Below are 13331 nucleotides of genomic sequence, written 5' to 3'. Positions count from 1 at the left end.
CCTCCAGTGAACCAGCAAAAAGCCCGAGTAGAGCCGCGGCTCCCATGGTAGAAGCGCCAGCCTGGAGAGCAGAAAGCGAAGCAAGAGATCAAGGCCCTGAGGGCAGGTCCCAGGACGGACACGCAGACAGACAGACACAGACACACAGACACACAGACACGGACACGCAGAGACAGACAGACACAGACACGGACACACAGACACACAGACACAGACACACAAACACGGACACGCAGAGACAGACACACACAGACACGGACACACAGACACGGACACACAGACACGGACACACAGACACGGACACACAGACACGGACACACAGACACACACCACCCCCTTTCTCAGCTCCAGGTTGGCAGAAAGACACAGACAGACAGACAGACACACAGACAGATAGACACAGACATACAGAAACAGACAGACACAGACACAGACGGACACACGGACACGGACACACAGACATACACAGACACAGACACACAGACACACACCACCCCCTTTCTCAGCTCCAGGTTGGCGCAGCATGGCCTGTTTAGGTCCCTAAGAGTTCTATGTCTGTCTGTCTGTCTCTGCTATCTGTCCATCCAGCCATCGATCCAGTCATCCATGTTTTCATCTTGTGCTTTTCCACATGGAGTCATCTAGATTGTGTTACGTGAACCAATCCGAGCAGGAGCGCTGTGTGACCCTAAAACTCACCCATCACCCTCAGGGCTTGCATGTGGGGGCGCGGGGGGGAGTCGGGGCGCGGGTGGGAGTCGGGGCGCGGGTGGGAGCTGGGGCACAGGGCGGGGGGCCGCCGCTGGGCGGGTGTCCAGCGCGTCACAGGCTGAGGTAGTTTATTTTATTTATTTACTATTGTGTTTTGGTTCAAGACCGAAATTTGAACTCAGCACCTGAACCCACCCATTTGCGCTGAGCCGCGCCTCCCGCCCCGCCACCAGAAAACCTTCACCCGTGACCTGCTGGTGGCCTGCTGGGACAGCGGAGGCCGGGACAGCGGAGGCCGGGACAGCGGAGGCCGCGCGTCCTTACCAATGGGAAAGGGAGGAGGAGGAAGAAGAGAGAGGGAGAGGAAGAGGGGGGAGAAGAAGAAGGTGAAGAGGAGGAGGAGGAGGAGGAGGGAGAAGGAAGGAAGAGGGAGGGTTGAGGGGGGGAGGAGGGGGAACTAAGGAAGGGCGCTCGTTGCTTGGTCGTGGGTGCGAGTATGACAGCCATGCTCTCCCCACCGCTACACAAGGAGAAAGCGCCGTTTCTTCGCTCACGGTGGAACAGGCGTTTCCCCAGTGACGTCTCTCCTCCTTTGTGTTCGCTGCGGGTCCCGGGCTTGAACTCAGGGCCTGAGCGCTGTCCCTCAGCTCTTGGTGGTGGTGGTTCAAGGTTGATTCTCTACCCCTGGAGCTGCAGCTCCACTTCCAGCTTTTTGCTAATTGGAGATCAGAGTCTCCCAGACTTTCCTGCCCGGGCTGGCCTTGAACCGCGATCCTCAGCTCTCAGCCTCCCGAGTAGCGCGGATGACAGGCGGGAGCCTCAGGCGCATGGCTGGAATATCAACCTCCACAGATGCTGTAGGATTAATTGTCCTGCTCGGGCGGCCTTTCCTGTCTCTTGTCCGCCTCCTGTCCTCTCTCAGCCCGGAAGGACACACGGAGCCATTCACTGTGTCAGAGTTGGTGACCGCTACCCTGCCCCGATCCAGCGTGGAAGACTGCGGGGAGACTGGAGGCCGGGATGAATGTGTGTGTGTGTATGTGTGTGTGTGTGTGTGTGTATGCATATGATTAAGATCAGAAAGGAGGGGCCGGGCGCTGGTGCTCACGCCTGTAATCCCAGCTACTCAGGAGGCTGAGATCTGAAGCTCGAGGTTCAAAGCCAGGAACGAGCCTCATTTCCAAATGAATTACCAAGAAGCCAGAAGTGGTGCTGTGGTTCAAGTGGTAGAGCGCCAGCCTTGAGAAAGCTCAGAGACAACGCCCAGGCCCTGAGTTCAAGCCCCAGGACAGACAGACAGAAAGGAAGGAAGGAAGAAAATTTGGTATATGGTAGAGAATATGATTTTAGGCCTCAGGTAAATTCTACTCATTCACTTTTTTTTTGTGCTGATACTGAGTAGGACTTGAACTCAGAGCCTGGGTACTGTCTCTTGTTTTTGTTTTGTTGGTCGTGGGGCTTGAACTCGCGGCCTGGCTGCTGCCCCTCAGCTCTTCAGCTCAAGGCTGGCACTCTACCACTTGAGCCACAGCGCCACTTCCGGTTTTCAGGTAGTTCATTGGAGATCAGAGTCTCACTGGCTTTCCTGCCCGGGCTGGCTTTGAACCGCGATCCTCAGGTCTCAGCCATCTGAGCAGCTGGGATGACAGGCGTGAGCACCAGCACCCAGCTGGTTGCTGTGTGTACCCTAGCAAAGGGGCTTTGTGGAGGGTCTGTGGAGAGCACTCGGCTCCCCGGGTGGGTGGGTGGGTGCCCAGGGCCGCGGCCTGAGCGCTGAGCTCCTCCACATTCTGTGGGATGAGGGGGTGTCACGGAGGAGCGTGTCCACCAGCCATGGGGCAGGGTTCCCGAAGTCTCTATGCACCAGCGCCTCAAAAAAATGAAACCAACAAACACGAAGGTCCTGTATCCGTGGCGCACGCCTGTAATCCCGGCTACCCAAGGGGCTGAGATCTGAGGATCGCCAGCTTTTCTGCCCTGGCTGGTTTCGAGCCACGATCCTCCTGACGGGGTGGGATTCCAGGCGTGAGCCTCAGTGCTCAGCAAGAGAATGACAACGGCAGTGCATCTCCTCCTTGGACAGGACTGAGAGGCCGGATCCGATGTATCTTCCTGGGAATTGACTTCCACGGAAGTTGGCGTTTCATTGGGGGCGCGGGCGGAGCTCAGGAGGAAGGGAAGGCGGTAGCTCTGTCTGTGGATGAGGCTGCGAAGGGCGGTGCGGGTTCTCACAGGGAGGTGAAGGACAGCGATGTCCGTGGACGGCCGGGATTATATACGGTCACACCTGCACGGGAGAGCACAGTGCACAGCCAGAAAGAGACGCGAAATCCAGTGCAACGCTGGCTTTCCTTCTGCTCATTGTGGGTTCTAGTGGTCTTGTGTTTTCAGACCTGGACTGCATTAGTAGGTAATTGATTTCATGTTGTACCAGTCCTGGGCCTTGAACTCAGGGCCTGGGCGCTGTCCCTGAGCTTCTTTGGCTCAAGGCGGGCGCTCTACCACTTGAGCCCCAGCGCCACTTCCGGTTTCCTGGTGGTTCCTTGGAAATAAGTCTCAGACTTTCCTGTGTGTGCTGGCCTCCAACTGTGATCCTCAGATCTCAGCCTCCTGAGGAGCTGGGATGACAGGCGGGAGCCGCCGGAGCCCGGTCCTGGGATTATGTTTTTATCCTAAGAGTCTATTGAGAATGACTTGAACAATGTAAAAAACAAACAAACCAATGAGGGAATGGAGAGAGAGAATGCTAAGAAGAAATGGTTTATTTATCGAATCATCATCATTATTATTATTATTGGTGTCTACCTTGGGGCTTGAACTCAGGGCCTGAGCGCTGTCCTTGATTTTTTTTTTTTTTTTTTTTGGTTAAGGCTGGCGCTCTACCACTTGAACCACAGCGCCACCTCCAGCTTTTTTTTGCTGGTTCACTGGAGATAAAGAGTCTCGTGGACTTTCCTTCCGGGCTGGCTTTGAATCGCGCTTCTCAGACCTCTGCCTCCTGAGTAGCTGGGATTACAGGTGTGAGCTGCTGCGCCTGGCTGTCAGATCTTTAGAGATATAAAACATGTACATATATTTGAAGAGTTCCTGTGAAGTTCTGAGCGCAGGGACTCGCTGCTCACTCATTCCGTCCGTCCTCAAGAATTTTCGTGGACTGTGGGAATGGCAAGAAAAGCCAGTTAATACAGACTTAGGGTTCATGAGTATATAATATTCTTTTCTTTAAATCAGGGGAGCAGGATCTATGGAAATGCACTAGGATTTACTCTAAAAAGTGGATCTTTTCTCTCTCTCTCTCTCTCTCTCTTTTTTGGTCGGTCCTGGGGCTTGAACTCAGGGCCTGGGCGCTGTCCCTCAGTTCTTCAGCTCAAGGCTGGCGCTCTACCCCTTGAGCCACAGCGCCACTTCCAGTTTTCTGGTGGTTCATGGGAGATCAGAGTCTCATGGACTTTCCTGCCCAGGCTGGCCTTGAACCGCGATCCTCAGATCTCAGCCTCCTTTGTAGCTGGGTTGACAGGTGTGAGCACCAGTGCCCGGCTTTTTTGTTTTTTTTTAATGCTAGTCGTGGGACTTGAACTCAGGACCTGGTTGCTGTCCCTGAACTTTTTTACTCCTGGCTGGCGCCTGACTCCGTGAGCCACGCCTCCACTGCTGGCTTTTTGGTGGTTCCTTGGAGAGAAAGTCTCACACACAGACTTTCCTGGCTTGGAAGCTCCATCCTCAGCTCTCAGCCTCCTGAGTAGCCGGGATTACAGGCGTGCGCACCGCATGCCTGCCTGGTCCATGAAGGAGGATGTGTGGGAGACCCGGCCGAGGTCTGGGGCGTGAAGGACTCACCGTTGTTGCAGGGGGCGTTGTACTCGGCAACGGCAAACTCGTCTGCAAAATGAAGGGAAGCCGTTATTATGTGGTGTTATTGAGGAAGTGCTGCTTATGTTCGGTGGGGTCGTGGGGCTTGAACTCTGGGCCTGGGCGCTGTCCCTCAGCTCTTCAGCTCAAGGCTGGTGCTCTACCCCTTGAGCCACAGCGCCACTTCTGGTTTTCTGGTGGTTTATTGGAGATCAGAGTCTCCCAGACTTTCCTGCCCGGGCTGGCCTTGAACTGCGATCCTCAGACCTCAGCCTCCTGGGTGGCTGGGACGCCAGGTGGGAGCCAGGGGCGCGGGGCTGGAAAGCCGTGATTCCACGGACCGAATGGCGCCAGAGCCTCCCCCCATGGGGCTGCGCACACTCACCCGTCTCGTAGTAGTCATAGACCTTCACCATGGCGGCCTTCAGGTTGCTCACGGGCACGTCCTGCGCGACCTCGAAGGACAGCTTCACGGCCTCTCTCGTCACCTACGGCAGAAGCCACCCGCCAGTGCCTTCTCTCCTTGCCAGCCCTGGGACTTGAACTCAGGACCTCACACCCACAATTGGCCTTTCCCCCACTAAGGCTGGCGCGCTACCACTTGAGCCACGCCTCCAGCCGCCTCCAGCTATTTCGCTGGGTTCCTTGGAGATCAGAGTCTCGCGGGCCTTCCTGCCCAGGCCGGCCTCGGCCCGCGATCCTCCGCTCTCAGCCTCCTGAGCAGCTAGCACAGCAGGCGAAGCCGAGCTGCGTCTCCACCTGAGCAGCGCTCATCCGAACAAGGCTCATTTGAATATTCCAAGCTGCTCATTTGCATATCATTCATTCCAGTCGCCTTAGCTTTTTCACTCAGGCTGGCGCTCTACCCCTTGAACCACACCTCCACGTCCGCGTTTTGCTGGCTCGCTGGAGTTCGCGCTCTCCCGGAGCTCCCCGCCCCGCCTGGCGCTGTGTCAGCGTGTGAGCTGGGGGGGGGGTCCCCCCAGCTCCTGACTGCTCTCCCAGGCGTGGCCTGGACTCCAGGCCCCCGAATCCCCCGCACGCGTGCGCGTCTCCCCCGTGCGCCCGGCGCGCTCACCTTGTCCAGGTAAATGAGGACGTGGTTGCTGCTGACCTCCGTCCGGCTCACGACGCTGGATCGCTCAAGCTGCAGAGAAGCAAGACACTGAGTCTGGGGGGCCTGCGAACCCTGCCAGCCCTCGCATTCATTGCTTATGAGCAGAGAATAAAAAATGCACGTCTGCAGTTTATATACATACAGCGATGCATGCTCATCCATGGTGGATGCGAAGAAAACAGGGCCGGCCCCGGTGGCTCCCGCCTGTCAGCCTAGCTACTCAGGAGGCTGAGAGCCGAGGATCGTGGTTGGAGGCCCGTTCCTAAAACTCTCATCTCCCATGAGCCAGCAAAACCCAGGAAGTGGAGCTGTGGCTTCAGGGGTAGGCTTGAGCAAAAGGAGCTCAGGGACAGCACCCAAGCCCTGAGTTCAAGCCCCACAAAAAAGAGCAAAATATGGAAAGAAATCTGGATGAAATTCGGGCCATGTCCGTGGGGCCCAGGACTTGTTCTGTAAATTGATTTTTCTGAAGAACAGGGAAGAAAATGTGCCAGGCTGGGGGACTCACACACACATATATGGAGGTTTAGTTCAGTATTTCACTGCTTTTCTTCTGAAGCATCTAACCTCAATTCAAAAGCAGGGCACTGCTCACAATCGCCCCCCTGTTGTCTCGGCTTCTCTGTGGGCGCTTGAACAAACACGCCCTGTATTCATGAGTTTGGAGAAACTGGAAGTCTTTCTCGGAAGTTGATGTAATAGTTGTGTGTGTGTGTGTGTGTGTGTATGTGTGCGTGCACACACACCCTGAGTCTTAAACTCAGGGCCTTGAACTAGCCCAGAGATTATTTTGCTCAAGGCTGGCGCTCTACCACTTGAGCCACAGCTCCACTTCCAGCTTTTTGGGGGTCAATGGGAGATCAGAGTCTCACAGACTTTCCTGCCTGGGGCTGGCCTCGAACCACGATCCTCAGATCTCAGCCTCCTGAGCAGCTGGGATGACAGGCGTGCGCTACTGGTGCTGGGCTGGATATAGTTGTAGTTGAATCTGAGTCTGGTCTGGGTCTGGGGACAGAACAAACGGCCCACGGCCAGGACCGGAAGGACCCACCATTTTCACTGTGGCCTTCATGGGGCTGAAGCCGGACAGCATCTTCACGTCAATGATGGCCATGTTGGAGGCAGGCCGGGTCCCGACGTAACTAAAGTGGGAAATGAGGAGTTAAGTGATTTCTCTGTGTGTGTATGTGTGTGTGTGTGTGTGTGTGTGTGTGTAACAGTCCTGGGACTTGAACTGGGGGCCTGGACGCTATCCTTGAGCTTTTGTGCTCAAGGCTGGCACTCTACCACTTGAACCACAGCGCCACTTCCTGCTTTTTGCTGCTCCATTAGAGATGAGAGTCTCACGGACTTTCCTGCCCAGGCTGGCTTCGAATTGTGATCCTCAGAGCTCAGCCTCCTGAGGGGCTGGATGGCAGGCGTGCGCTCCAGTGCCTGGCATGCGTGCGTGAGTTCTAATCCCAAGTGGAAGACGTTGCGTGGGGTTTGAGATTTGTTCCGTGGCAGCAGGAGCTGTCACTGGAGACCTTCACTGCTTTGTTCTGTGCAGGTCTGCAGACAGTCTCTCTCTGATCCAAGCGAGTAGCTCCCGCCTGTCATCCCGGCTACTTGGGAGGCTGAGATTGGAGGATCGCAGGCCAAGGCCAGCCTGGGCAGGAAAGTCCGTGAGACTCTGATCTCCAAGGAACCACGCGAAAACCGGAAGTGGCGCTGTGGCTCAAGTGGTAGAGCGCCCGCCTTGAGCTGAAGAGCCGAGGGACAGCGCCCAGGCCCTGAGTTCAAGTCCCAGGACTGGTGCGTGCACACACACACACACACACACACACACACACACACACCGCGAGTACGCAGTGCCCGCCTTGCTTCCTTCCTTCCCGGATCCTCACCTGACGTTGAGCACCAGGCGGAAGCTGGTGTGAGCCTTCGGGCCGTCGCATGTTGGGGGCTCCGTGTGCACCTCCAAAGTGAACGGGAGATCTTCCCTCCCCGGGAGGATGTTGTATCTCAAGGATGTCTACGAGACACAAAGGCAGAAGTCCGTCGGGCTCGGGCCGAACTCCTCAGGCCTGCCCACACCCGTAGCGCACGCCTGGCATCCCGGCCACTCGGGAGCCGCAAAGCCCAGCCCAGGCAGGAACGTCTGTGAGACTCTCATCTCTCATGAACCAGCAAAAGGCTGGAAGGGGGCTGTGGTTCAGGTGGTAGAGCGCCAGCGTTGAGTGGAAAGGCGCAGCCCCCCCCCAGGCCTCACCTGGATGAAGACGCAGCCTTGTCCCGACACGGACATTTTGTACTGCCCCGGGACCCGTGGCAGAGCAGCCTGCTGTAGTACCAGCCGGTTCTGGTCGTTCACCTGGAACTGTGCGGAGAAGTCCAGGCCTTCCATGCTCACCTGCACGGCCTTACCCGTCCTGGAGAAGGTGGCCGCCCCGTAGCGGGACAGGGCCTGGAGAGCCACTACTGTGTCCTGAGGGGGAGATGGGGTGGCGCTCAGGTGGGGCCGGGGTGTCCCAGTATGATCGATTCCCCGTTACGTCACTCATGATGAGTCACTACGACCCCCGTTAGCATTTATCAGCCGTTACTTTCATCCTCATCATTGTTCTTAATTATTCCTAAGTGCCGGTACTAGGACTCGAACTCAGGGCCTGGGCGCTGTCCCTGAGCTCTTTCACTCCAGGCTGGCGCTCTACCACGTGAGCCACAGCGCCACGTCTGGTTTTCTGGTGGTTTATTGGAGATCAGAGTCTCACAGATGCTCCTTGGCCTTGACCCGCGATCCTCCCATCTCAGCCTCCTGAGTGGCTGGGATTCCAGGCGGGAGCATCAGCGCCCGGCTTGGCTTCTGGGTTTTATAGGGTCTTTTCTCCTCCCCTTCCCCTCTCCTCCCACCACTCCCGGCTTCTCCCTGCTATCACCCCGGCCTCAGGCACCGAGTTCCAGTACCCAGGGGAGGGGGGAGTCACCTGCGTGGAGGAGAACCCGCCCTGGGCATTCTGCTGCTTCGTGAGCCACCGGACCACCTTGGTGGCGGTGGTCAGGGCGTCGGGGCCCGGGGCCGGCCGGGCCGTGAGGAGGGCGAGCAGGACATAGGACGTCATCTCCACCTCGACCGAGGGGGCCTGCACCTGGTACCACCGCCCCACGGGCGCGCTGGGCTTCTGTGGCCGCGTCCAGTGCATCAAGTCCCCTGGGCGGCAGGAACAACGCTCGTCAGGGCCTGATCTGAACTGTGGGAGCCGGGCGCTGCAGCGCACGCCTGTCATCCCAGCCACTCAGGAGGCCGAGATCTGAGGATTGTGGTTCAAGGCCAGCCTGGGCAGGAAAGGCCGTGAGGCGCTGACCTCCCATGAACCACCAGAAAACCGGAAGTGGCGCTGTGGCTCAAGGGGTAGAGCGCCAGCCTTGCGATAAAGAGCTCAGGGCCAGCGCCCAGGGCCAGAGTTCAAGCCCCACAACCGACAAAGTCTGTTTTAAAGAAGCTGAGCGTGAGTGAGTCCCACTTGTAATCCTAACTGGGAATCTGTAGGGTTGAGGTTCAAAGCCAGCCCAGGCAGAAGAGTCGGTGGAGCCAGCAAAATGCTGGCCTGGAGGCGTGGCTCAGGTGGGAGAGCGCCCAGGGGTAAGCAAGAAAGCCGAGAGAGGGCATGAGGCTTAGGGCTTATGCTCTGGGATGAGAACGTACTAAACCCAAAGCAAAGCAAGAAACACGACCCAAGATTCACGGGTGGAAATTGCTCCGTCAGTTTGGAGGGAATAATCTGATATATTATACAGCCCTGAAAGCTGCCGAGCGGAGGTTAGCAGAGGCGGGAGCCGGGCCCCGGGGCAGGGCGGCATTACTGCGGAGGACTCTCTCAGGAGTGTCCCTACCTTCCTCATTTTTAATGTGTTGTCAGTTGTGGGATTTGAACTCGGGGCCTGGGCGCTGTCCCTGAGCTGTTTTTGTTCAAGGCTGGCACTCCACCACTTGAGCCACAGCGCCACTTCCAGCTGTCTGGTGGTTCATGGGAGATCAGAGTCTCAGGGACGTTCCTGCCTGGGCTGGCTTTGAATCGCGATCCTCAGGCCTCAGCCTCCCGCTGTGGCTGGGACGGCAGGCGTGCGCCGCGGTGCCCGGCCCTGCGCATACCTTCCTTCACAGCTTCCGCCTCGAGCGATGCCAGCAGCTCTTTCTTCTTCTCCTCGTTTCCTGCCAGGGCGAAGGCGTAGGCCAGGAGGGCCTTGGTGTACACGTGGCTCCCGTGGGCTCCCTCCTTCGCGGTGCCCCACGCCATTTCCAGACAGAAGAGGGCATTGCGGACCACGGGGTGCTGCGGGCAGAGGCGGAAAGGGGGTGTGCTCGGGAAACGGGGGTGCCAACCCCCCCCCCCCAAGAAACACACACCTGTGCATCTGTTCCTGTCTTACGGACCCAAGGAATAGCATCAGAAAATCTGTCTCGTGTGTGTGTGTGTGTGTGTCTGTGCTGGGACTTGAACTCAGGGCCTGGTCGCTGTCCTTTAGCTCTTTCACTCAAGGCTGGCGCTCTACCACTTGAACCACGCCCCCACTCCTGCTTCTTGGTGGTTCACTGGAGATCAGTGTCTCACGGGCTTTCCCACCCAGGCTGGCTTTGAACCGCGATCCTCAGCTCTCAGCCTCCCGAGTGGCTGGGATGACGGGCGGGAGCCACTGGCCCCAACAGATACTCTATGAGATCTCGCATGCAGGCCGGTGTTACAGCCGGCCACTACGTGGCCCGGCCGCATCCACAGTGCTGTGTTTCCTTTTGGTCAGAACTGAGATTCGAACTCAGGGCCTGGTGCTGGCTCGGGGGGGGGGGTACTCAGCCGGGGCGCACGCACGGTGACCGGCAGCGGCATCTCCAGCAGCGCGATGGCGATGTAGGCCGACAGTGTCACCTCGTCGTCCACGCCGCCCTGCAAGGCACACGCCACAGGTTTGCACCACCACAGCCCGGCCCGCAATGCCCGGCCCCGGGTCTCACGCCCCCCGCGGAAGGCGCTGCTGGAGAGGAGCGCGCGGTGTGGACCACGTGACTGCGTGGGTAACGCATAAAGCAGAGCGGACGATGCAGAATGAGAGAGCGGCGCAATGCGCACGAGCAGAGAACACTGGGAATGATGATGACGTTTAATGAGCACGTAATACACACTGCAATCACTACGCTAGTGCAACACAGCACATCACAGAGAACGCAGCGCGTTATATCCACTGTCACGACCGCACGTAGTCTGTGCAGTGTGTATGCTGTACATATGCATAGCATGCAGTATGTACACATCCTCTATCAAATGATATATAGTGTACAATGCACATTATATACTATAGCAAATCTAGTATACTAGTATAAACCTAGTATAATATATAAAATGTATAGTGTAATATATATTCTATAAATATACCTACTTTATATAAATATATGAATATATTATATTTATATTATATATATTATGTCACATAGTATATATACTATAAGTATATAGTGTAATATATAAATACATGCTGTCTTATGTATAATATAGTATACTATATACTACATTATATACGCTATTATGTATAACATAGTATGCATATTCTATGTAATATATGTTATGCATATTATATGTAATATTACATGTAACATATACTATTACACATAATACGCAATCATAAATGATTACATAATTATAAGTTATTACGTATTATTTATATAATCATATAATTACATAAATTCTATAATTTATATATTTAATCTATATAATTACATATATTTATATAATTATTAATATAGTAATATGTACTATTATAATACAATAATATAATATATACTATGGTCTGTCTGTTTATCTATTTATCTATCTGTCTGTCTATCTATCTATTTATCTATCTGTCTGTCTGTCTGTCTGTCTGTCTATCTATTTTGGTGCCAGTCCGGGGTTTGAACTCACGGCCTGGGCGCTGTCCCTGATCTTTCTGTGCTCAAGGCTGGGGCTCTGCCGCTTGAACCACAGCACCATTCCAGCTTTGTGCTGGTTCATGGGAGATCAGAGTCGCACCGACTTTCCTGCCCAGGCTGGCTTTGAACCTCGAGCCTCAGCTCTCAGCCTCCTGAGTCGCTGAGACTATAGGGGTGTGCGGCGGCGCCCGGCTGGGGCGGGGCTTCCCTGGCGGCGCGGGGCGGGGCTGTACCTTCATGGCGTTGTTGAGCAGCGAGCCGGACCTGGTGAAGCAGCCGTTGTCTTTCTGCCCCCGGGACAGCCACTGCAGCGCCCGCGTGATGTGCAGCTCGTCTATGAAGATGTAGCGCCGCGCTCGCGCGAACGTCTTCAGCACGAAGGCTGTGAGCCTGTGCGCGGGGCGGGGGGGGGGTCACCTCACACGCACACACAGCTCCTATTCTTTGTCAGTCGTGGGGCTTGAACTCAGGGCCTGTGCCTCAGCTCTTCAGCTCAAGGCTGGCGCTCTACCCCTTGAGCCACAGCGCCACCTCTGGTTTTCTGGTGGTTCCTGGGAGATCAGAGTCTCATGGGCTTTCCTGCCTAGGCTTTGAACTGCGATCCTCAGCTCTCAGCCTCCTGAGTGGCTGGGATGACAGGCGTGCGCTACTAGGCCCTGGATACATGTGAAGAGCAAGTCCACCGTTGGAGCTTTGGCTCTTCTGCCCTCTTCCTGGTCTGGGTGGGTTGGTGCTTATCCCACTGGGCCTCGTGGGGAGTCCGGGGCGTGGGGCCCCCCCTTCCCGTACGTACCAGGTGTTGCCCTGGGGCCGGCCGTGCCTCTCCCCGAAGGTGCTGAACGAGCCGTCTTGGTGCCTGTAGTTCAGCTGGCGCTGGTAGCCTGCGGAGGGAAGTGCGCGGCACCCGCTGGTCACGCGGTCTTGGCCTAAGACGGGCGCTGGTGTGCACGCCTGTCATCCCAGCCGCTCAGGAGGCTGAGAGGTGAGGATCGCGGTTCAAAGCCAGCCTGGGTAAGAAATTCCCAGAGACTCGAGCTTCCAAGGAACCAGCAAAAAGCCGGAAGTGGCGCTGTGGCTCAAGGGGTAGAGCGCCAGCCTTGAGCAAAAAGAGCGCAGGGACAGTGCCCAGGCCCTGAGTTCAAGCCCCACAATGAACCAGAAAAACACACCTTGGCCTCTGGCATGTGTGTGTGTGTGTGTGTATGTGTGTGTGCATGTGTGTGCGCGTAGGACCTTAGGCCTAGGTGCTGTCCCTGAGCTTTTTTCACTCCAGGCTGGTGCTCTACTATTTGAACCACGCCTCCACTCCTGGCTTTATTTTGCTACTTCCTTCGAGATAAGCATCTCATGGACCTTCCTTCCCCAGGCTGGCTTTGTACCACCATCCTCAGAGCTCAGCCTCCTGAGTGGTTGGGATTACAGGCGTGCGCTGCCACGCCCGTCCCTCAGCGTATTCTCAGACCACCGCAGCTGGCCGGGAAGCGCAGTGATCCGGCTAAGGTGGGCCTCCGTCAGGCCAGCGGCTCACCTGCGCTCAGATAGCCGAGGGCTTTGGTCTCCAGCTCCTTGGTGAGCTGCTGCGTCTCGTTGAGGTAATCGAGCACATAGATGTTGGGCGCGAAGAGAGCCATGTTCTGCTCGCCGCAGCCGAACGGCATCTGGAGGAGGTTCTGGGTGTTTTGCATGGCCGAACTTAAGATATCTCCTGGAACA

The 13331-nt window shown here is 56.3% G+C and overlaps 1 protein-coding gene across 1 annotated transcript in view; it reads right to left on the bottom strand.

Moving 5' to 3' along the window:
- Positions 1-3677: 3677 nt before the first annotated feature.
- The window catches only part of LOC105991011 (alpha-2-macroglobulin-like), a 57721-nt gene continuing 48067 nt past the window's right edge, over positions 3678-13331 (bottom strand). Inside the window, exons 19-31 of the mRNA XM_013023570.1 lie at positions 13147-13323; positions 12412-12499; positions 11852-12008; positions 10525-10599; positions 9810-9990; positions 8644-8867; positions 7929-8144; positions 7564-7691; positions 6729-6819; positions 5639-5707; positions 4946-5048; positions 4549-4590; positions 3678-3865 (exon numbers count right to left, since the gene is read on the bottom strand). Coding sequence (XP_012879024.1) covers positions 3849-3865; positions 4549-4590; positions 4946-5048; positions 5639-5707; positions 6729-6819; positions 7564-7691; positions 7929-8144; positions 8644-8867; positions 9810-9990; positions 10525-10599; positions 11852-12008; positions 12412-12499; positions 13147-13323 — 1568 coding nt within the window. The 3' untranslated portion in view covers positions 3678-3848. The remainder of the gene's footprint in view (positions 3866-4548; positions 4591-4945; positions 5049-5638; positions 5708-6728; positions 6820-7563; positions 7692-7928; positions 8145-8643; positions 8868-9809; positions 9991-10524; positions 10600-11851; positions 12009-12411; positions 12500-13146; positions 13324-13331) is intronic.

The sequence above is a fragment of the Dipodomys ordii genome, unplaced genomic scaffold (genome assembly GCF_000151885.1).
Source record: "Dipodomys ordii isolate 6190 unplaced genomic scaffold, Dord_2.0 Scaffold69, whole genome shotgun sequence".
NCBI classification, from domain to species: Eukaryota; Metazoa; Chordata; class Mammalia; order Rodentia; family Heteromyidae; genus Dipodomys; species Dipodomys ordii.
This window is presented reverse-complemented; position numbering and strand designations above follow the sequence as displayed.